Source organism: Somniosus microcephalus, chromosome 15, assembly GCF_052327205.1.
Source record: "Somniosus microcephalus isolate GS21.2 chromosome 15, FLI_Smic_1.0, whole genome shotgun sequence".
NCBI lineage: Eukaryota > Metazoa > Chordata > Chondrichthyes > Squaliformes > Somniosidae > Somniosus > Somniosus microcephalus.
Genome location: NC_141001.1, coordinates 74,380,543 through 74,397,279, shown reverse-complemented (window position 1 = coordinate 74,397,279; position 16,737 = coordinate 74,380,543). Strand labels below are relative to the sequence as shown.

The 16,737-nt window shown below is 44.6% G+C and overlaps 1 protein-coding gene across 1 annotated transcript in view; it reads right to left on the bottom strand.

The window, feature by feature from the left end:
* Positions 1–16,737, bottom strand: part of LOC147107036 (1-aminocyclopropane-1-carboxylate synthase-like protein 1) — a 78,297-nt gene that overhangs the window by 21,617 nt on the left and 39,943 nt on the right. The window contains exons 10-14 of the mRNA XM_086008046.1: positions 15,924–15,994; positions 13,280–13,349; positions 8,031–8,097; positions 3,385–3,482; positions 871–948 (exon numbers count right to left, since the gene is read on the bottom strand). Coding sequence (XP_085864172.1) covers positions 871–948; positions 3,385–3,482; positions 8,031–8,097; positions 13,280–13,349; positions 15,924–15,994 — 384 coding nt within the window. The remainder of the gene's footprint in view (positions 1–870; positions 949–3,384; positions 3,483–8,030; positions 8,098–13,279; positions 13,350–15,923; positions 15,995–16,737) is intronic.

Below are 16,737 nucleotides of genomic sequence, written 5' to 3'. Positions count from 1 at the left end.
TTCCACTTATGGGGAGTCCAAAACTAGAGGTCATAAATGTAAGATAGTCACTGATAAATCCAATAGGGAATGCAGGAGGAACTTCTTTATCCAAAGAGTGGTTAGAATTTGGAATGCGCTACCACAAGGAATAGTTGAAGCAAATAGGATAGATGCATTTAAGGGGAAACTAGAAAAGTACATGAGGGAGAAAGGAATAGAAGGATATACTGATAGGGTTATTGCACTCCTCTCGCAGCAAGCACTGTGTCAGGAGCAGTAAATCTTTAAATGTACCCCTTTATAGTCTCCCTTTCCCCCTCCTATAATATAGATCATTTAATCAGACTTTTACCTGATGTACCTATCAGTCCAAGCATGTCTATTTTGAAATGGATTTCAGAAGTTGCATATAACATTTTAGTGAAAAATCAGATAATGCATAAATGCAAGAATGAATTGAACTTCATTTTACACAATTAGATGAACTAGAAACAGATTCAAAAGAAGCTTAGACTGCTCTCAGAGCACTAATCAAGAGGAGAGTAAATACACTGTATGGGCAAGTACTTCCAGGCTTCAGTTAGGCACATCAACAGAAAGACCAATTGTAATGCTTAACGGTTCAATTAATTAGACTTCAATATATTTGTCAACTTTTGTAGCTTGTTCACATGTAGCAAACCTTTGATATAATGTGTTATTTAACAGAAAAAAAGCATGAATTGGCCAACTGAATATAGGAGAATTTAAAAAAATTGTACATAGAACTTTGATGTTTTTTGTTAAATGCTCATCCTCTGAATCCCACTTAAAAATGTAATTCTATAATTAAATTATAAAAAATGGCAAATTATAGGAATAATGAACATTTCTGAGTCACTCGCTCACCTGTAACTGTGCAGCATGCATTGATTTTTCAAGCTTTCCCACTGTTAGTTGAAATGGACGCGTGTCACCATCAGTCACCTAAAACAAGGCCAGCAGAAGTTCACTGCAAGACCTAGGTTTACACCTACAATTCTCTATGTGGCAGCTTCCTAATGTCCTTTGGGGTATACAGGGAAGGGTGCAGGCAACTATAAGCGCTCACACACCACTGCACTGGTAAAACCCTATGGGTACGACTCACTCCGTCAGGGAATTGTGGATGGTAGGGTAAGAGGAGAATTTAAAGAAAACACATTTCCCCACTTGACACTAAGGTGTAAGATATGCTGTCAGTCGGACAGAGTCTTTGCCTGAATGTGGAGATTCCAGAGGTGAAAGAGCAGTTGTGTGATACAGTGAACCACTGCTACATGGCTGGCACACGTTTTGATCATGTTCACCATTTCACATGGCGATATTGATCCAACAAACATAGAATCATACTAATTTATGGCACAGAAGGAGGCCATTCGGCCCATCGTGTCTATGCCGGCCGAAAAAGAGCTACCCAGCCTAATCCCACTTTCAGGTTCTTGGTCCGTAGCCTTGCAGGTTACAGCACTTCAAGTGTATATCCAATTACGTTTTAAATGCGATGAGGTTTAATGTCTCATCCTAAAGACAGCATCTCTGACAGTGCAGCACTACCTCAGCACTGCACTGGAGTGTCAGCCTAGATTTTTGTGCTCAAGTCTCTGGAGTGGGACTTGAACCCACAACCTTCGGACTCAGAGGCAAGGATGCTACCAACTGAGCCAGGGCTTACACAAAATCTATGCCCCCTGGTTATCAACCTCTCTAAGGGAAATAGGTGCTTTCTATCCACTCTGTCTAGGCCCCTCATAATTTTATACACTTCAATTAGATCTCCCCTCAGCCTCCTCTGCTCCAAAGAAAACAACCCCATCCTATCCAATCTTACCTCATAGCTAAAATTCTCCAGTTCTGGCAACATCCTCGTAAATCTCCTCTGTACCCTCTCTGCTGTTGTCACATCTTTCCTGTAATGTGGTGACCAGAACTGAATGCAGTTCTCTAGCTGTGGCCTAACTAGTGTTAGGCCTCCCCAAATGTATTACCTTACACTTTTCTGCCCACCCAACCAGTCCATTGATATCTTCCTGCAATCTACAGCTATCATCTTCACCATCAACTACACGGCCAATTTTTATATCATCTGCAAACTTCTTAATCATGCCCCCGACATTGAAGTTTAAATCATTGATATATACCACAAAAAGTGAGGGACCTAGTACAGGAAACTCTCGATTTACCGGCACCTAAATAACCGGAAATCTCTGTTAACTGGCAAAATTCAGGAGTAGGTTCAGGTAAGTTTTACTTCATATTAGTGGCCGTTCCTGGATCTGTGGCCGGGGTTCCTGCACCTGTTGCTATGCAGCAGGGACACTTGGTCTGTGGCCGTGTACGGAGCTCTCGTACCTTTTACTATACCTCTCTGTAATCCGGACTTTTTGATAAACCGGCACCACGCCGGTGCCGGATAAAAAAGAGTTTCCTGTACTGAGCCCTGCAGAACCCCACTGGAAACAGCCTTCCAGTCACAAAAACATCCGTTAACCATTACCCTTTGCTTCCTGCTACTGAGCCAATTTTGGATCCAACTTGCCACTTTCCCTTGAATCCCATGGGCTTTTACTTTTCTGACCAACCTGCCAGGTGATACCTTGTCAAAGGCCTTGCTAAAATCCATGTAGACTATATCAAATGCGCTACCCTCATCGACCCTCCTCGTTACCTCCTCAAAAAATTCAATCAAATTAGTCAAAGACGACCCTCCCTCAACAAATTCACGCTGACTGTCCTTGATTAATCAGTGACTTTCTAAATAACGATTTATCCTGTCCCTCGGAATTTTTTCCAATAATTCGCCCACCACCAAAGTTAGGCTGACTGGCCTGTAATTACTCGGTCTATCCCTTTCTCCCTTTTTAAACAATAGTACAACATTAGCAGTCCTTAAGTACCACACCTGTAGCCAGAGATGATTGGAAAACGATGGTTAGAGCCTCCGCTATTTCCTCCCTTGCTTCTCTCAACAGCCTTGGATGTATTTCATCCGGGCCTGGTGACTAATCTACTTTCAAAGATGCTAAACCCTATAATACTTCCTCTCTCACTATGTTTAACCCATCTAATATTTCACAATCCTCCTCCTTAACTACAATGTCTGTATCGTCCCTCTCTTTTGTGAAGACAGATGCAAAGTATTTATTAAGAACATCTTCTAAAACAAAACAAAACTTTATAAGGTTTAAATTCCTAATACATCATTGCTCATGACACGACTCAGGGAGAGTTAATGGTAAAGATTAACCTTCAGCTTACTTAGTTTTCATTCACTCGAACAGAAGTTCAGCGTTTTGGACAAGTTTTACAAAGTACTATTACAAAACATGAGGAATCACAAAAATCACATTTTTAGGCCATTTGTTTCTTGTGAAATCTCCTTACTTTGCTCTCCAAATGCACAAATTGTAGATTGACTGCACTGTAGAAAAAAATATCATGCTTGATAACACCATAGTATGGAGTAGGTAGTAGGATTCTATCTGTCAAAACAGAAGGGAAACCATGCAGTAGTGATTTTAGTAAAATAAAATGACATGATCAAAAGACAAACAATTTAAAATTCAATTAATCATTAGCCTGCTGAATAAACCAGCTCCATATATTGCAATTAACTAGTGGTGTATGGGTTAATAGTGATACAAATTAGTGATCCTCACTACAAAATACATTTCCCCAGTAAGCATCCTAGGTTAGGAGCATGTGGGGAATTTAAATTAGCGCCAATGATAACAGATATTAGGAACGCACTTAAAGTTAGTATTTTCTTCATCACTTCCCTAAACATTTCCCTGGGTGACCAATATTGTCCACTTAAGATTTCCCCCCCCAAATTTGCAACAATAGATTTAAAAAAAAATTGTTCTTGGGATGTGGGTGATGTTGGCATGGCTTCATTTATTGTCCACCCCGTTTCCTTGAAAATATGGTGATGGGCCTTCTCCTCAAACCATGCTCCCACAATGGCCGTAGGTAGTGAATTACAGGATAGTAACCTTTCATCATTGCTAGAACAGTGGGATATATCAAAATCAAGGTGATGCATGACTTGGAGAGGAACCTGAAGGTGATGGTGTTCTCATGACGCTGCTGTTCTTGTCCTTCTCATTTCTCTAAATTGTCAGATTGCTTGTCCAACATCCAGTACTGGATGAACAGAAATATCCTCCAACTAAATATTGGGAAGACCGAAGCCATTGGGCTGGATTTTCATTCAGCAGTCGGGAAGGAGGCGGGACTACAACTTTCGGGTTTTAGTTCCGCCAACATCGACGTCCGGCCAATCCACGCGATTTTCTCTTGATTGACCTTGTTGAGCCCGCCCAGCAGGCTCAGCAGGCCAATTAAGGGCCACCCGGCAACAGGTGACGTCACAGACTGAAATTTCATCTGTCAAGACGTCTTGACAGATGAAATATCAGTGTTTCACAGCTGTTTGAAGCTGTCAAACACTGACAGTCTGACTTCTAACCTGAGTCCTTCTCCACAGACTCAGTTAGAACTCACACCGGCAATGAAAGCTGCAGGCTGTCACTTTTGACAGCTCGCAGCCATTCTGCTTTCTGCGCCAGCTGAATGATAGACTCCCGAAACCTAGAGGGAGGAAGGCTGTTAAGGTAAGTACAGGTAATTTAAACTTCTTTACACACTTTAGACACACCAAACACACTTACCTTTGCACTCATGCACCCATCACTCACCTGAACACCGACATCACGACCCCTCCAAGTCCTTCAACCCGACGGCCCGCCTGCTCTAACCTGGCGTGGTTTGGAGCCGTCGGGAATCCCACACGACACCCCTCAAAATAGGGATTAGGCTAAAAACTGCCTGTTAACAGGCAGTTAAGTGGCAGTAATCCCTTCCCGCCTCGGGTCAGTGGGTCCCAGTGCGGGGCGGGTACCCGCCTCCTTTGAAACTTACGTGGAGGCGGGTTTTGGGCGGGACCCCCGAATTCGGGATTTTAGCCCCCCACACGCCTAAAAGCCCGCCTCATGGCACACTGAAAATCGAGGCCATTGTCTCCGGTCTCAGCCACAAATTCCATTCCCTCTCCCTGGCAACTGTCCGAAGCTGAACTCGCAACCTTGGTGTCGTATTTGGTCCCGAGATGAGCGTCCGACCACATATCCACGCCATCATTAAGACAACCTACTTCCACCTCCGACTTTCCCATCATAAGGTTAGAAGTGTGATGATTGCAATGTTCAGCGCCATTCGCAACTCCTCAGATTATGAAGCAGTCCGTGCCTGCATGCACCAAGATCTTGTAAGATCAAGATGAGAAAACTATCGAAAGGCTGGTGCAGAAGGAATAGGGGGTTAAACAAGCTTCTGCAGGACTAAGCTATTTTTCATTAAATTGACCATTATCACCAACCTAAGCTTTAAGCCACAGCTGTGTCCTGTAGTGCAGAGATATCAGTTATGAGATGATTGTCACGGAAGATCTAGCTTGTAAACGGCAAGAATAGCCTGTGTTGATTTTGCAGAAGTGTCTGTATTGTCTGTTTCAAAATGACTAACCTAAGCTGATGGAATACTGAACTATTTTAACTTAGAGACAATCACAAATAACCAACCGTTGAACTGACCCTTGACCACTGGTATTGCAAAAGGTCTGAAAGGACAGAAAAACAGGAAGATCCTACAAGATAAGAGTTAAAGAACCATTAAGAGTGTACGTGCAGAAGAATTGATTGATTCAACTGGGAAATGTGATCAAGGAAAAGGGTATAACCGAGGACGCATCATAGCCTTTGGGGCAGTCGTAGCAAGGAACCCAGAGTGCGTATCTGACCAAGGAAGGAAGAAACGTGAAGATACCATCCTTCGCACATCTACTATGCCGACCGGCGCCAGGGTAATGTAGGATCTAGTCGGGGCTATGTGTCTCGAAGTGTGTGTACTCACTGTATAATCTTAATAAAGATCCACCGCTGCTGTTAATTAACATCAAGTCTGAGTCCTTAGTATTCTTACACACAACATTCAGGTTTGGGCTGATAAGTGGCAAGTAACATTCGCGCCACACAAGTGCCAGGCAATGAACATCTCCAACAAGAGTCTAACCACCTCCCCTTGACATTCAACGGGATTACCATCGCTGAATCCCCTACCAACCACATCTTGGGATGGGTCACCATTGACCAGAAACTTAACTGGACCAGCCACACAAATACTGTGGCTACAAGAGTAGGTCAGAGGCTGGGTATTCTGCGGCGAGTGTCTCGCCTCCTGACTCCCCAAAGCCTTTTCATCATCTACAAGGCACAAGTCAGGAGTGTGATGGAATACTCTCCACTTGCCTGGATGAGTGCAGCTCCAACAACACTCAAGAAGCTCGACACCATCCAGGACGAAGCGGCCCGCTTGATTGGCACCCCATCCACCACCTTGAACATCCACTCCCTCCACCACCGGCGCATCATGGCTGCAGTGTGTACCATCTACAAGATGCACTGTAGCAACTTGCCAAGGCTTCTTCAACAGCATCTCCCAAACCTGCGACTTCTACCACCTAGAAGGGCAAGGGCAGCAGGCACTTGGGAACACCATCACCTCCAAGTCACACACCATCGTGACTTGGAAACATATCGGCATTCCTTCATCGTCGCTGGATCAAAATCCTGGACCCCCTCCACAACAGCACCTGTGGGAGTACCTTCCCCTCACGGACTGCAGCAGTTCAAAAAGGCGACTCACCACCACCTTCTCAAGGGGAATTAGGGATAGGCAATAATTGCTGGCCTTGCTCACATCCCATGAATAAATTTTTTAAAACATCACCAGACTCCGTCCCTGCCTCAGCTCATCGTCTGCTGTTGAAACCTTCATCCATGCCTTTGTTACCTCTAGACTTGAGTATTCCAACGCACTCTTGGTCAGACTCCCAGCTTCCACCCTCCACAAACATAAGCTGTTCCAAAACTCCGCTGCCCTTACCCTCAGTCCCGTTCAACCATCACCCCTGTGCTTGCTGACCTATGTTGACTCCTGGTTAAGCAATGCCTCGATTTTAAAATTCTCATCCTTGTTTTCAAATCTAGGGCCTTGCCCTGCCCTATCTCTGCAACCTCCTCCAGCCCCACAACCCTCGGAGATATCTGCGCTACTCCAATTCTGGCCTTTTGCGCATTCCCAATTTTAATTGCTCCACCACTGCCAGCCATGCCTTCAGCTGTCGAGGCACTAAGCTCTGGAATTTCCTCCCTAAACCTCTCCGCCTCCCTTTCCTCCTTTATGATGCACCTTAAATCCTACCTCTCTGCCCTAATATCCCCTTATGTAGCTTGGTGTCAAATTTAGCTTGATAACGCTCCTGTCAAACAGGTTAGTATGTCCCCAGTGATTTCTTGTTGGAGATGGTCATTGCCTGGGGCTTATGTGGCACGAATGTTATCTGTCACTGGTCAGCCCAAACCTGGAAGTTGTCCAGGTCCTGCTGTAGGCTGGCATGCTCTATTTCTGGAAGTCTTGTTAATACAGTTGAACACTACAAAACTGTCAGCAAACAGCCCTGTCCCTGACATGACAAAAGGACAGGTCACTGATGAAGCAGCTGAAGATAGCTGGGCCACAGGCACTACCCTGAGGAATTCTAGTAGCGTTGTCCTGGGGCTGCAATGATTGGCCTCTGAGAACCATGACCATAACCATAACCATCTTCCTCTGGAGGGTTTTCCCTCTGACCACAGTTTTGCAAGGGCTCTTTGTTGCCATATTCAGTCGAATGCTGCCTTGATGTCAAGGACAGTTACCCTCACCTCTCTTCTGGATTTCAGCACTTGTGTCCATTTCTGGATCAGGGCTGTGATGAGGTCAGGAACCGAGGTTTGCAGTATTTTACTTGCACAAGTTCATTTCAAACAGACAGCAACTCAAAAGTTGTAATTTTACTTTTACAGTGCTGATGTATCAAATGTCAAGAAACATCATCACACCCAGGGTACAACTTCTGACAACCAGAAGGGAAATCCAAATGTTTCGCCACTCAAATAAACAACCACCCTGTTTCAGTCTTTACTTACCTCCGGGATCACAGAGCACAGCAGAGAGTGCGGAAAAGAGAGATCCACAACCATTAATCGCCACTATCTAGAATAATGAAAGAAGTGTAAATACATCATTCTTGGTTAATAAGCATTCCATGAACAAGTATCAACTTTTTGGGAGGAGGAAATGGGTCTTAGCATTAAAAAGAAGTATTTTATAATCAATTGTACAAACTTTCCATCGTTTCACAGTAAGTAATCAAGTTTTGATTCACAAAAGTTTGTCATTCACAGAGTGATGGTATCTACTTGTACTATTTAGATATGCAGCTGGCTTTTACTGATGATTCATACTGATGTTACTAAGAGACACCAATGGAAACTTATCCATTGAGTTAATGAATCTTCAACCAGCAATCAGCCAAACTCAGCTGAGAACTCCTCTACAATCTGGATGTTGAATAGTTTGAGTTGAAAAGCATTACGTGCTTATCGCCCGAAGCCTGGGACGACCTATTGAGCCAATGTACAGCTAAAAGGCAACATTCTGCTGATGCTGTTCCAATGCCATCTTCGTACATAAAGCTCAGGCACAAAGGTCATACACAATGTTCAGAAATGCAGCTCGCTTTTCAATTGCTTTTTAAAAAAAAAAATAAAGCTCTCTACAAAATCACATATCTAAAAGAAAATGCTGGAAATACTCAGTAAGGTTCTGATGAAAGTCATCGACCTGAAACATTGGGGGAATTTCAATCTAAAAAAACGGGTGGGTTAGGAGCGTGGGGGTAGTTAAATTGTTAAAAATCGGAATTCCAAGCTGAACCCACGTCCTTCCGGTTTTAATAGAGGTGGGACGGGGGAGGGTGGGACGAGACGGGCAGCCAACTGCTGCCAGGAGGCGGGACGTGAATTTAAATATTTTAATGAGGCTGGAAACCTCTTCTTTCACCTTCATTTTGTTTTTAACTGCAGCTGGTCAGGTTTTACACACTTCGTAAAACCAGTCAGTTACAGCAAGGCGGGACTGCTGCATCCAGGAGGTAAGTGCCTTTACACTTAACTCCTGGATCTAGGGTCCCTGCCTAACACCCCCCCCACCCCCCGCTCGGAGACCCCCTCATGACGCCTCCGATCACCTTCCCAGAACACTCCCCAACGATGATGGTGAGGCTGGCCCTGATTTCTCTTCCCCCACCCCCACCCCACCGCAATCCTCCAGTGGCCGGCCATGATCTTCCCTTCACTCACCCACCCCCATCCAATCATCCGGCACGAATCATCTAAGAACATAAGAAATAGGAGCAGGAGTAGGCCAATTGGCCCCTCGAGCCTGCTCCGCCATTCAATAAGATCATGGCTGATCTGATCCTAACCGCCAATCCACTATGACAGGACTATCTCCTGAATCTAACAGCATTAGACACACGAAAACAGGAGCAGGATCAGGCTACACGGCCCCTGGGCCCGCTCCGCTACCCACAGGGCCATGACCTATCCGAACCTAGACTCATGTCCAAATTCCTGCCCGCTCCCCGTAACCCTTAATTCCCTTTTCTACTAGGAAACTGTCTATTTCTGTTTTAAATTTATGTAATGATCTCTTCCCTCCCCACCCCAATCTTCTGCCTAACCCCCCGCCCGCCGATCTTAACGGCCCGGCCCGACCCACCGATCATCTGCCCGACCCCCCAGATCCTCTCAACGGCCCGGCCCCCACGTGAACCCTCACTCCCTCCTCTGTGCGGCCTAGTGCCGCAGGCCTACACACCCGGAACCAGCCAGCTTCTCAATCTGGCTGGCTGCGGGTGGGAAACAGAGGCCTCACATGCAAATCAGGCCCTGCTGTTAAAGGCAGCAGGGTCTGTGGGAAACCCGGCCTCCCAGGAGCCCCCCTACCCCCAATCCACCATCCCCATTAAAATCCAACCTATTATCTCGGTTTCTCTCTCCACAGATGCTGCCTGACCTGCTGAGCATTTCTAGCATTTTCTGTTTTATTTCAGGTTTCCAGCATTTGTCATATTCTGCTTTTGGATTAAATTAATCTGGATTGTATGGTTATCGGATTCTCTCTTCTCCTACAAAAATGTTAATTTATTGAAGATTTTTAATTTTAATATATGCTTTGCACCTTATTACCTTTTAATGGATTGTTTTAGTTTTACCATTCTTGTTTACATTTTTAGATTTACTCCCCCCAGCTTCCCCCCCCCACCCCCCAATTTATATGCTGAAGTCACATGTCCATCGTATAACTGATGAGGATACTTAGACTGGGAAAAAACACTTTATTACAACATCCACTGTGACCGTGACCATGGTGTTTTATACCTTCTTGTCCTCTTGCAGCACTTCACGGATAGGTGCAAGGAAACCAGACACCTTCTCAAAACCCATCTCTTTGACCAAAGTTTCGGTCACCACTCCTGACCGCTCCCGTCCTAGATCAGAGAACAGTTTCCTTTCACCTACCTGTGAAGTGCCTTGGGATGTTCTTCACAGTAAAGGTGCTGTAGAAATGCAAGCTGTCATTAGTCCGGAAAAGTGTTGCCTGTAGGCCAGGTATGAGAACACACACTATTCAGGCCATCTGTACCTACCATGTTTGGGTTAGAGAGAGACAAGCAGATATTGCTGAAGCTTTGCACTTCTACTGCACTGTCTATTCTGTGATCAGGGGGATGGTGCCAATTCCTTCATACCTTTTGTTAAGTTATGGACCGCACCTTGCAACTTGTGAGCAGCTGGTACCCACTGTCTACCTAGCAAGAATTCAAGCTTAGTTGTCTAGTAACTTGTGAGTTGCCTAGTGACTATCCCACTTGGGAGGGAGGTACATGGGGTCGCTTTGGGTTGAGGCAACAACAAGGAGACGTGCCTGGTGATGAAAGTTCAAAACCATCGTCCTCTGTGGTAAACTGGGTAATTTGATACCTGAACCAGGCCGGTGTGTGCTACTCCAGGGCACTCTTGATGAGTAACTACCCAGCCTGGCTCACAAATTGAAGCTGCCCGGGTCAGCCCATCACAAGGGGCCAAGCTCCTACCCACTTGCTACAGATAACCTTCCAAACCAATGTCCTAACATGTCGGATGGTCCTAGCGAATAAGCAGCAGGAAGTTTACCAGTATTATACACTGGTAAACGGCATGGTTTTAGCTGGTAATACCCTGCAAACACTTGGGAGTCCCCAAGCCAACCTGTACCCAAGGTCTTTGGAATTAGGTAATAGGAGCGAGTCCTCATTGGGCGAGAGTGTAAACTGCATATTGGGCAAACAGAAATGTTATACCTGTAGATTTCTCATCAGCTTGGTTTGGAGACTCTTAAATGGAGTTCCACACATGTCACAACACCCATATTCTTTCAGATTGTTATTTTTGTGGATCACAGGTCGTTATAAAGTGAAAGAATGGACAAACAATGCACTTTAAACAAAAAGTGAGTTCACTCCCAAGGGAAAAAGGTCAAATTATCAGAATGTCTATTACTGTTGAGAGTAAATCCAACAACAATAACTTGCATTTGTATAGCACCTTTAACATTATAAGACATCCTAAGGCTCTTCACAGGAGAAAGACGGATCGAGCGATAAAGCAGTTAATCCAAAACACAGTCAAAAAGGAAGGTTTTGCGGAGGTTATAAAGGCAGGGGGCGAAGTGACAACAAATTTACGAAGGAAGTTCCAGAGGGTGGGGTCAAAATAACTGAAAGCTCTGCCACCAAGTGACAATGCTGGGTAGAGGGGGTATGCATAGGAGCCCAGATTCAAAGGAACATGGGGCAGGCTGGGAAGTAGGGGTGAAGTGTCTTGTTTTGCACACTTTGTACAAAAATAATAAATTGCAGGACAACGGAGTACTATAGTTTAAACTCTTTTATGAAGCATCAGGTCTGTGATCTCAATCATACAGCAGTGGGGACAAGATGGAGTTAGGACCCCTAGCCTCCTGGGTCTTCCAAACAATAGCAGTCCTTACAGATGCCTGCAGGCCAATGACAACTCAGCATGTGATCACATGTGAATATGACAGGTATTCCTTACAGATGCCTGCGGGCCAATGATAATTCAATATGCAAATGTTACATGAAGGATGCTGCAGGGATAGGTTGAGATGAGGTTGTAAACAAGGACAAAGATTTTGAATTCACATGGATAGGGATGATGGGTGCAAGACAATGTATGGATAGCAGAATTTTGTGCAAGCTGAAGTTTGTATGGGAAGGGGTTCGAGAGCTGGCAAGGAGGATGTTTGAGAAATCGAGTTTTAACATAATAAAAGAACGGATATGGAGAGAAGGGGGTGAGATGGGGGCAAAGGCGGGTAATGTTGAGGAGGTGGAAGTATACAGTCTTGGTGATGGCCAGGACGTGGAGTTTGAAGTTCAGCTCAGGATCGAACAGGACACCGAGGCTGCACACTATCTGGTTCAGCCTGAGTGAGTAACTGGGACAAGGGCGGAAATCTTTGGTGGGAACCAAGTACTTTGGCTTCAGTTTTCCAAATGTTCAACTGGAGAAGATTCTGGTTCATTTATAACTTTATACAGCACAACCACCACTCTTCCCCAGGGAATATTAGAAAGATAAAAAATATAGGCAAGTTGTTAAACTGGAGGTTTCCTCGATCAGTAAAAAAAAAGCCCATCCAAAAATACTGTTCACCATAGTGTTGACACGATTGTATGGAGTAAAACGAACACAGGAACTACTCTCCCTATACGAATGTGAAATGGTCAAGAACTGCAACTAAAAACACATTACTGGTTGCACACATTCATAGAATATTGACGACCATGTTACAGTCCATTAGACATGAAACAAGCCTGATAGAAACAGCCACATCACCTGAACTTAAGGATAGCACCACCTTCAAGGATAAATTAAGCAAGAGGCTGGTGAAAGTACTGGGATAGAAAATCACACCATTCGCTATGGTTTTCAGATCTTTAACTTAAGAAATGCATTTTTTGAGCAAATATTTGCCCACCGAGGTGCTTGTTTTTCACACTTTGAAAATGCATTCTTAAAACAAGGACTCCTTCACAGAGCGTGTGTAGTAAACTCTCATTATTACCAAGTTTAATTAATTGTTCCCCAATAACAGCTAAAGGACAGCATTGTACCCTTTGCGGAGGTATACCACCAACATGCACAAAGGAAATTGAGGCCCGCTGACCCCACCTCCACCCCCACCCTTTCTGGTCTCATTTACTGAGACTTGAACAGTTCAATATTCACAGCTATTCCTGTTCTTTACTGGTCACTACATTACTCACGTTGTCAGGCTTGAGGGGCACTGGTGCCTTACAGTAGTATGTCAAAAACCTTCCAACTTCCACTCGGAGGCTAAGATAGCAGAAACACAAACAGCCAATTGTGATGAATTTGTTTCTTGTACATTTCTCTCAATGTGAAACTTCACAGATACAAAGTACATCGCAATAATAACACAAAGAAATTTTAAAGGGAGGTAAAATCAGAAAGTATCAGTTTTACAAAATGATAATTACAGGTTTCCAATTAAAAAATTTTTTTTATTCATTCATGGGATTTGGCATGGCCAGCATTTATTGCCCATCCCTAGTTGCCCTTGAGAAGGTGGTGGTGAGCCGACTTCTTGAACCATGCAGTCCGTGTGGTAAAGGCACTCCCACAGTGCTGTTAGGGAGGGAGTTCCAGCATTTTGACCCAGCGATGATGAAGGGCTGCAGGTGGTGGTGTTCCCATGTGCCTGCTGCCCTTGTCCTTCTAGGTGGAAGAGGTTGTGGGTTTGGGAGGTGCTGCCGAAGAAGCCTTGGCGAGCTGCTGCAGTGCATCTTGTAGATGGTACACAGTGCAGCCACGGTGCACCAGTGGTGGAGGGAGTGAACAATTAAGGTGGTAGATGGGGTGCCAATCAAGCGGCTGCTTTGTCCTGGATGGTGTTGAGCTTCTTGAGTGTTGTTGGAGCTGCACTCATCCAGGCAAATGGAGAGTATTCCATCACACTCCTTACTTGTGCCTTGGAAGTAGTGGAAAGGCTTTGGGAAGTCATGAGCAATGTTCTTGTTTAGCTGCGCAGCGATCTGCAGCTCCCACACAGGCCACTCAATGGCATTCTAGTGCCAAAAATTGCACATACGTGGTCATTTGAATGGGCCGCGCAGCTAAAACAAAAATTAGCGGGAACATTGGTCAGGAGGTGAGTTATGCCGTAGTTTTCCTTTCTCAACTCTTCAACATCTACTAAATGCAACATCTTCATCCCTTCTAATCCATTATGGCAGAGATTTAAATTTGGAGGTAGACAAAAAATGACAGCAAAACTTTCAAAAACGCTGTTAGGGTGACAGTTTGGGGAATTTATAACAATTTGCCTTTATATAGCACCTTTAGCGTAGAAAAATATCCCAAGGCACTGCACAAAGATGCAATCAAAAAAAAAAAAGGATGCCAAGCCAGAGGCAGCACGGTGGCATAGTGGTTAGCACTGTTGCCTCACAGCGCCAGGGACCCGGGTTCGAATCCGGCCTCGGGTGACTGTCTGTGTGGAGTTTGCACATTCTCCCCGTGTTTGCGTGGGTTTCCTCCCACAGTCCAAAGATGTGCGGGTTAGGATGATTAGCTATGATAAAATTGACCCTTAGTGTTAGGGGGATTAAATACGTGGGGTTACGGGGATAGGGTGGGATATGTGTTGGTGTAGGGGTTACGGGGATCGGGTGGGATATGTGTCGGTGCAGGCTCGATGGGCCGAAATGGCCTCTATCTGCACTGTGGGGTTTCTGTGATTCTGTGAGACATCAGGAGGGGTGACCAAAAGCTTGGTAAAAAAAAGTGGGTTGTAAGGAGGGGCAGAGAGAGGTAGAGAGGCAGAGGAACTTGGAGGGAATTATAGAGCAAGGGAGCGGAATGCACAATGGTGAGTTTCTAAAGTAAGTATTGTAGAGCTGAAGGAGGTCACAGAGATAAGGAAATGTGAAGCAATAAAGATGTTTCCAGTTAAGTCTATCTACATAGAAATGGTGAGCAGTAATGAAGCTTTAAAACTCTGAATGTGTAACGGATATAGTTTGGATTCGAAAGTGTTACATTTGGATAAAGAATTCAGTATTATGAGAGGGATTCAGAAAGGAGTCCTACACAACAATATCTATGCTTGGATGGTGTTTTATGGCTTACCAAGTCAGTGCATTGACAACACTGGGCCTCAAGTGGTACAACTTCACCTTACTTTCCCCAAACAGCAATGAACGGAGGTGATGTTCTAAACTGGGGTGGACGGACGGACAGAAACTAGATGGGAGTTAAACTTGTACGTGTTCTCTAGCGTCTTAATTACGGAATAGCATTGACAGAACTTAGGAATGGTGTTCTTGCTGCCTGTCTTCCTCAACAGAAATAGGCATATGCCTTAAAGATCATTAAAAAAAGGAAAATAAAGTAGAAAAGATAGCAATGGAAAGTTGATTCTTTTAAAGGACGAACATAGATAGCACCTTCCACGTCCCAAAGTGAATTACAGCCAATGAATTGTAGTCATTGTTCTTTTGTAGGCAGATACAACAGCCAAACCCCACAAACAGCAATGAAATGCTTTGTTTTTTAGTGGTATCGGCTGAGGGCTAAATTGTTGACCAGGACACCGAGAGAAATCCCTTCTCCCCTTCGAATAGTGACACGAGATCTTTTATGTCCAGTGGAGAGACCTCTGTTTAATGTCTTATCTGAAACACAGCATCTCCAACAATGCACATTCCCTCAGTGCTGCAGTGAAGTGTCAGTTTAGATTATGCGCTCAAGTCCTGCACTGGGGCTTGAACCACAACCTTTTGACTCAGACATGGGTGTGCTACCACTGAGCCAAGGCTGACACTTTTTAATATCAGATAAATTTGATCTAAAGTCAGCAATAGCACAGTAAAACCACTCAGTACTTACAACTCGTGTCCCTTCCAGTCTGGATACTCCAAGAGCGGAGGCTCTAACTGAAACATGTCAGTCTGCATCAACTGCAAAGACAGACCAATTAGCATTTCAATTGAGCACATTTAACAAGGAACAATCTTCCAGTAACTATAAATCTACAAGTCTACATTGAAAATGGTTTGAACCTTGTTATATGTTTATTTGTGTACTTAAATCTCTAAAGCATGAAGGATTCCACACAAAAAAACAGAAAAGCAACCACAAACAAATCTTGTAAAGAAAACGAATGTGGGAGCTTTTTGTAATATTTAGTGAGTTTATCAAGTAACAGTTGCACTTATATTGTGCCTTTAATATAAAAAACCTCAAAGTTGCTTCACAGATAAGCATAAGGAAAATGGCCGTTGAGCCAGGAACGTTAAGTTTAGATGGGGCGATTGGCTTGGCCAGAGATTGGGCGCGATCTTGCCAGCCCTGGGGAGGCGGGCATGGAGGTGGGACTGCCAGGAAAATGGCAGAATCTGGGGGCAGGTGCCCAACCCGCCTCCGTGCCATCTTGCCAGGAGGCGGGTAGCCGTCCCGCACCAGGTCCCGTCTCCTTGGAGGCGGGAAGGGAATTACAGCCAATTAACTGCCTGTTAACAGGTAGTTAACAGGCAGATAAGAGAATTATCCCCATTTTACCCACAAAAGCTCCCCATTGGCAAAATCCAGCCCGTGGGGTCGAGAAGGTTTCTAAAAGGAGGAGAGGGGCATGGAAAAGCAGAGAGATGTAGGGAGAAAATTCCAAAAAAATAGAATCCAGGTGACTGAAGGCTCTGCCGCC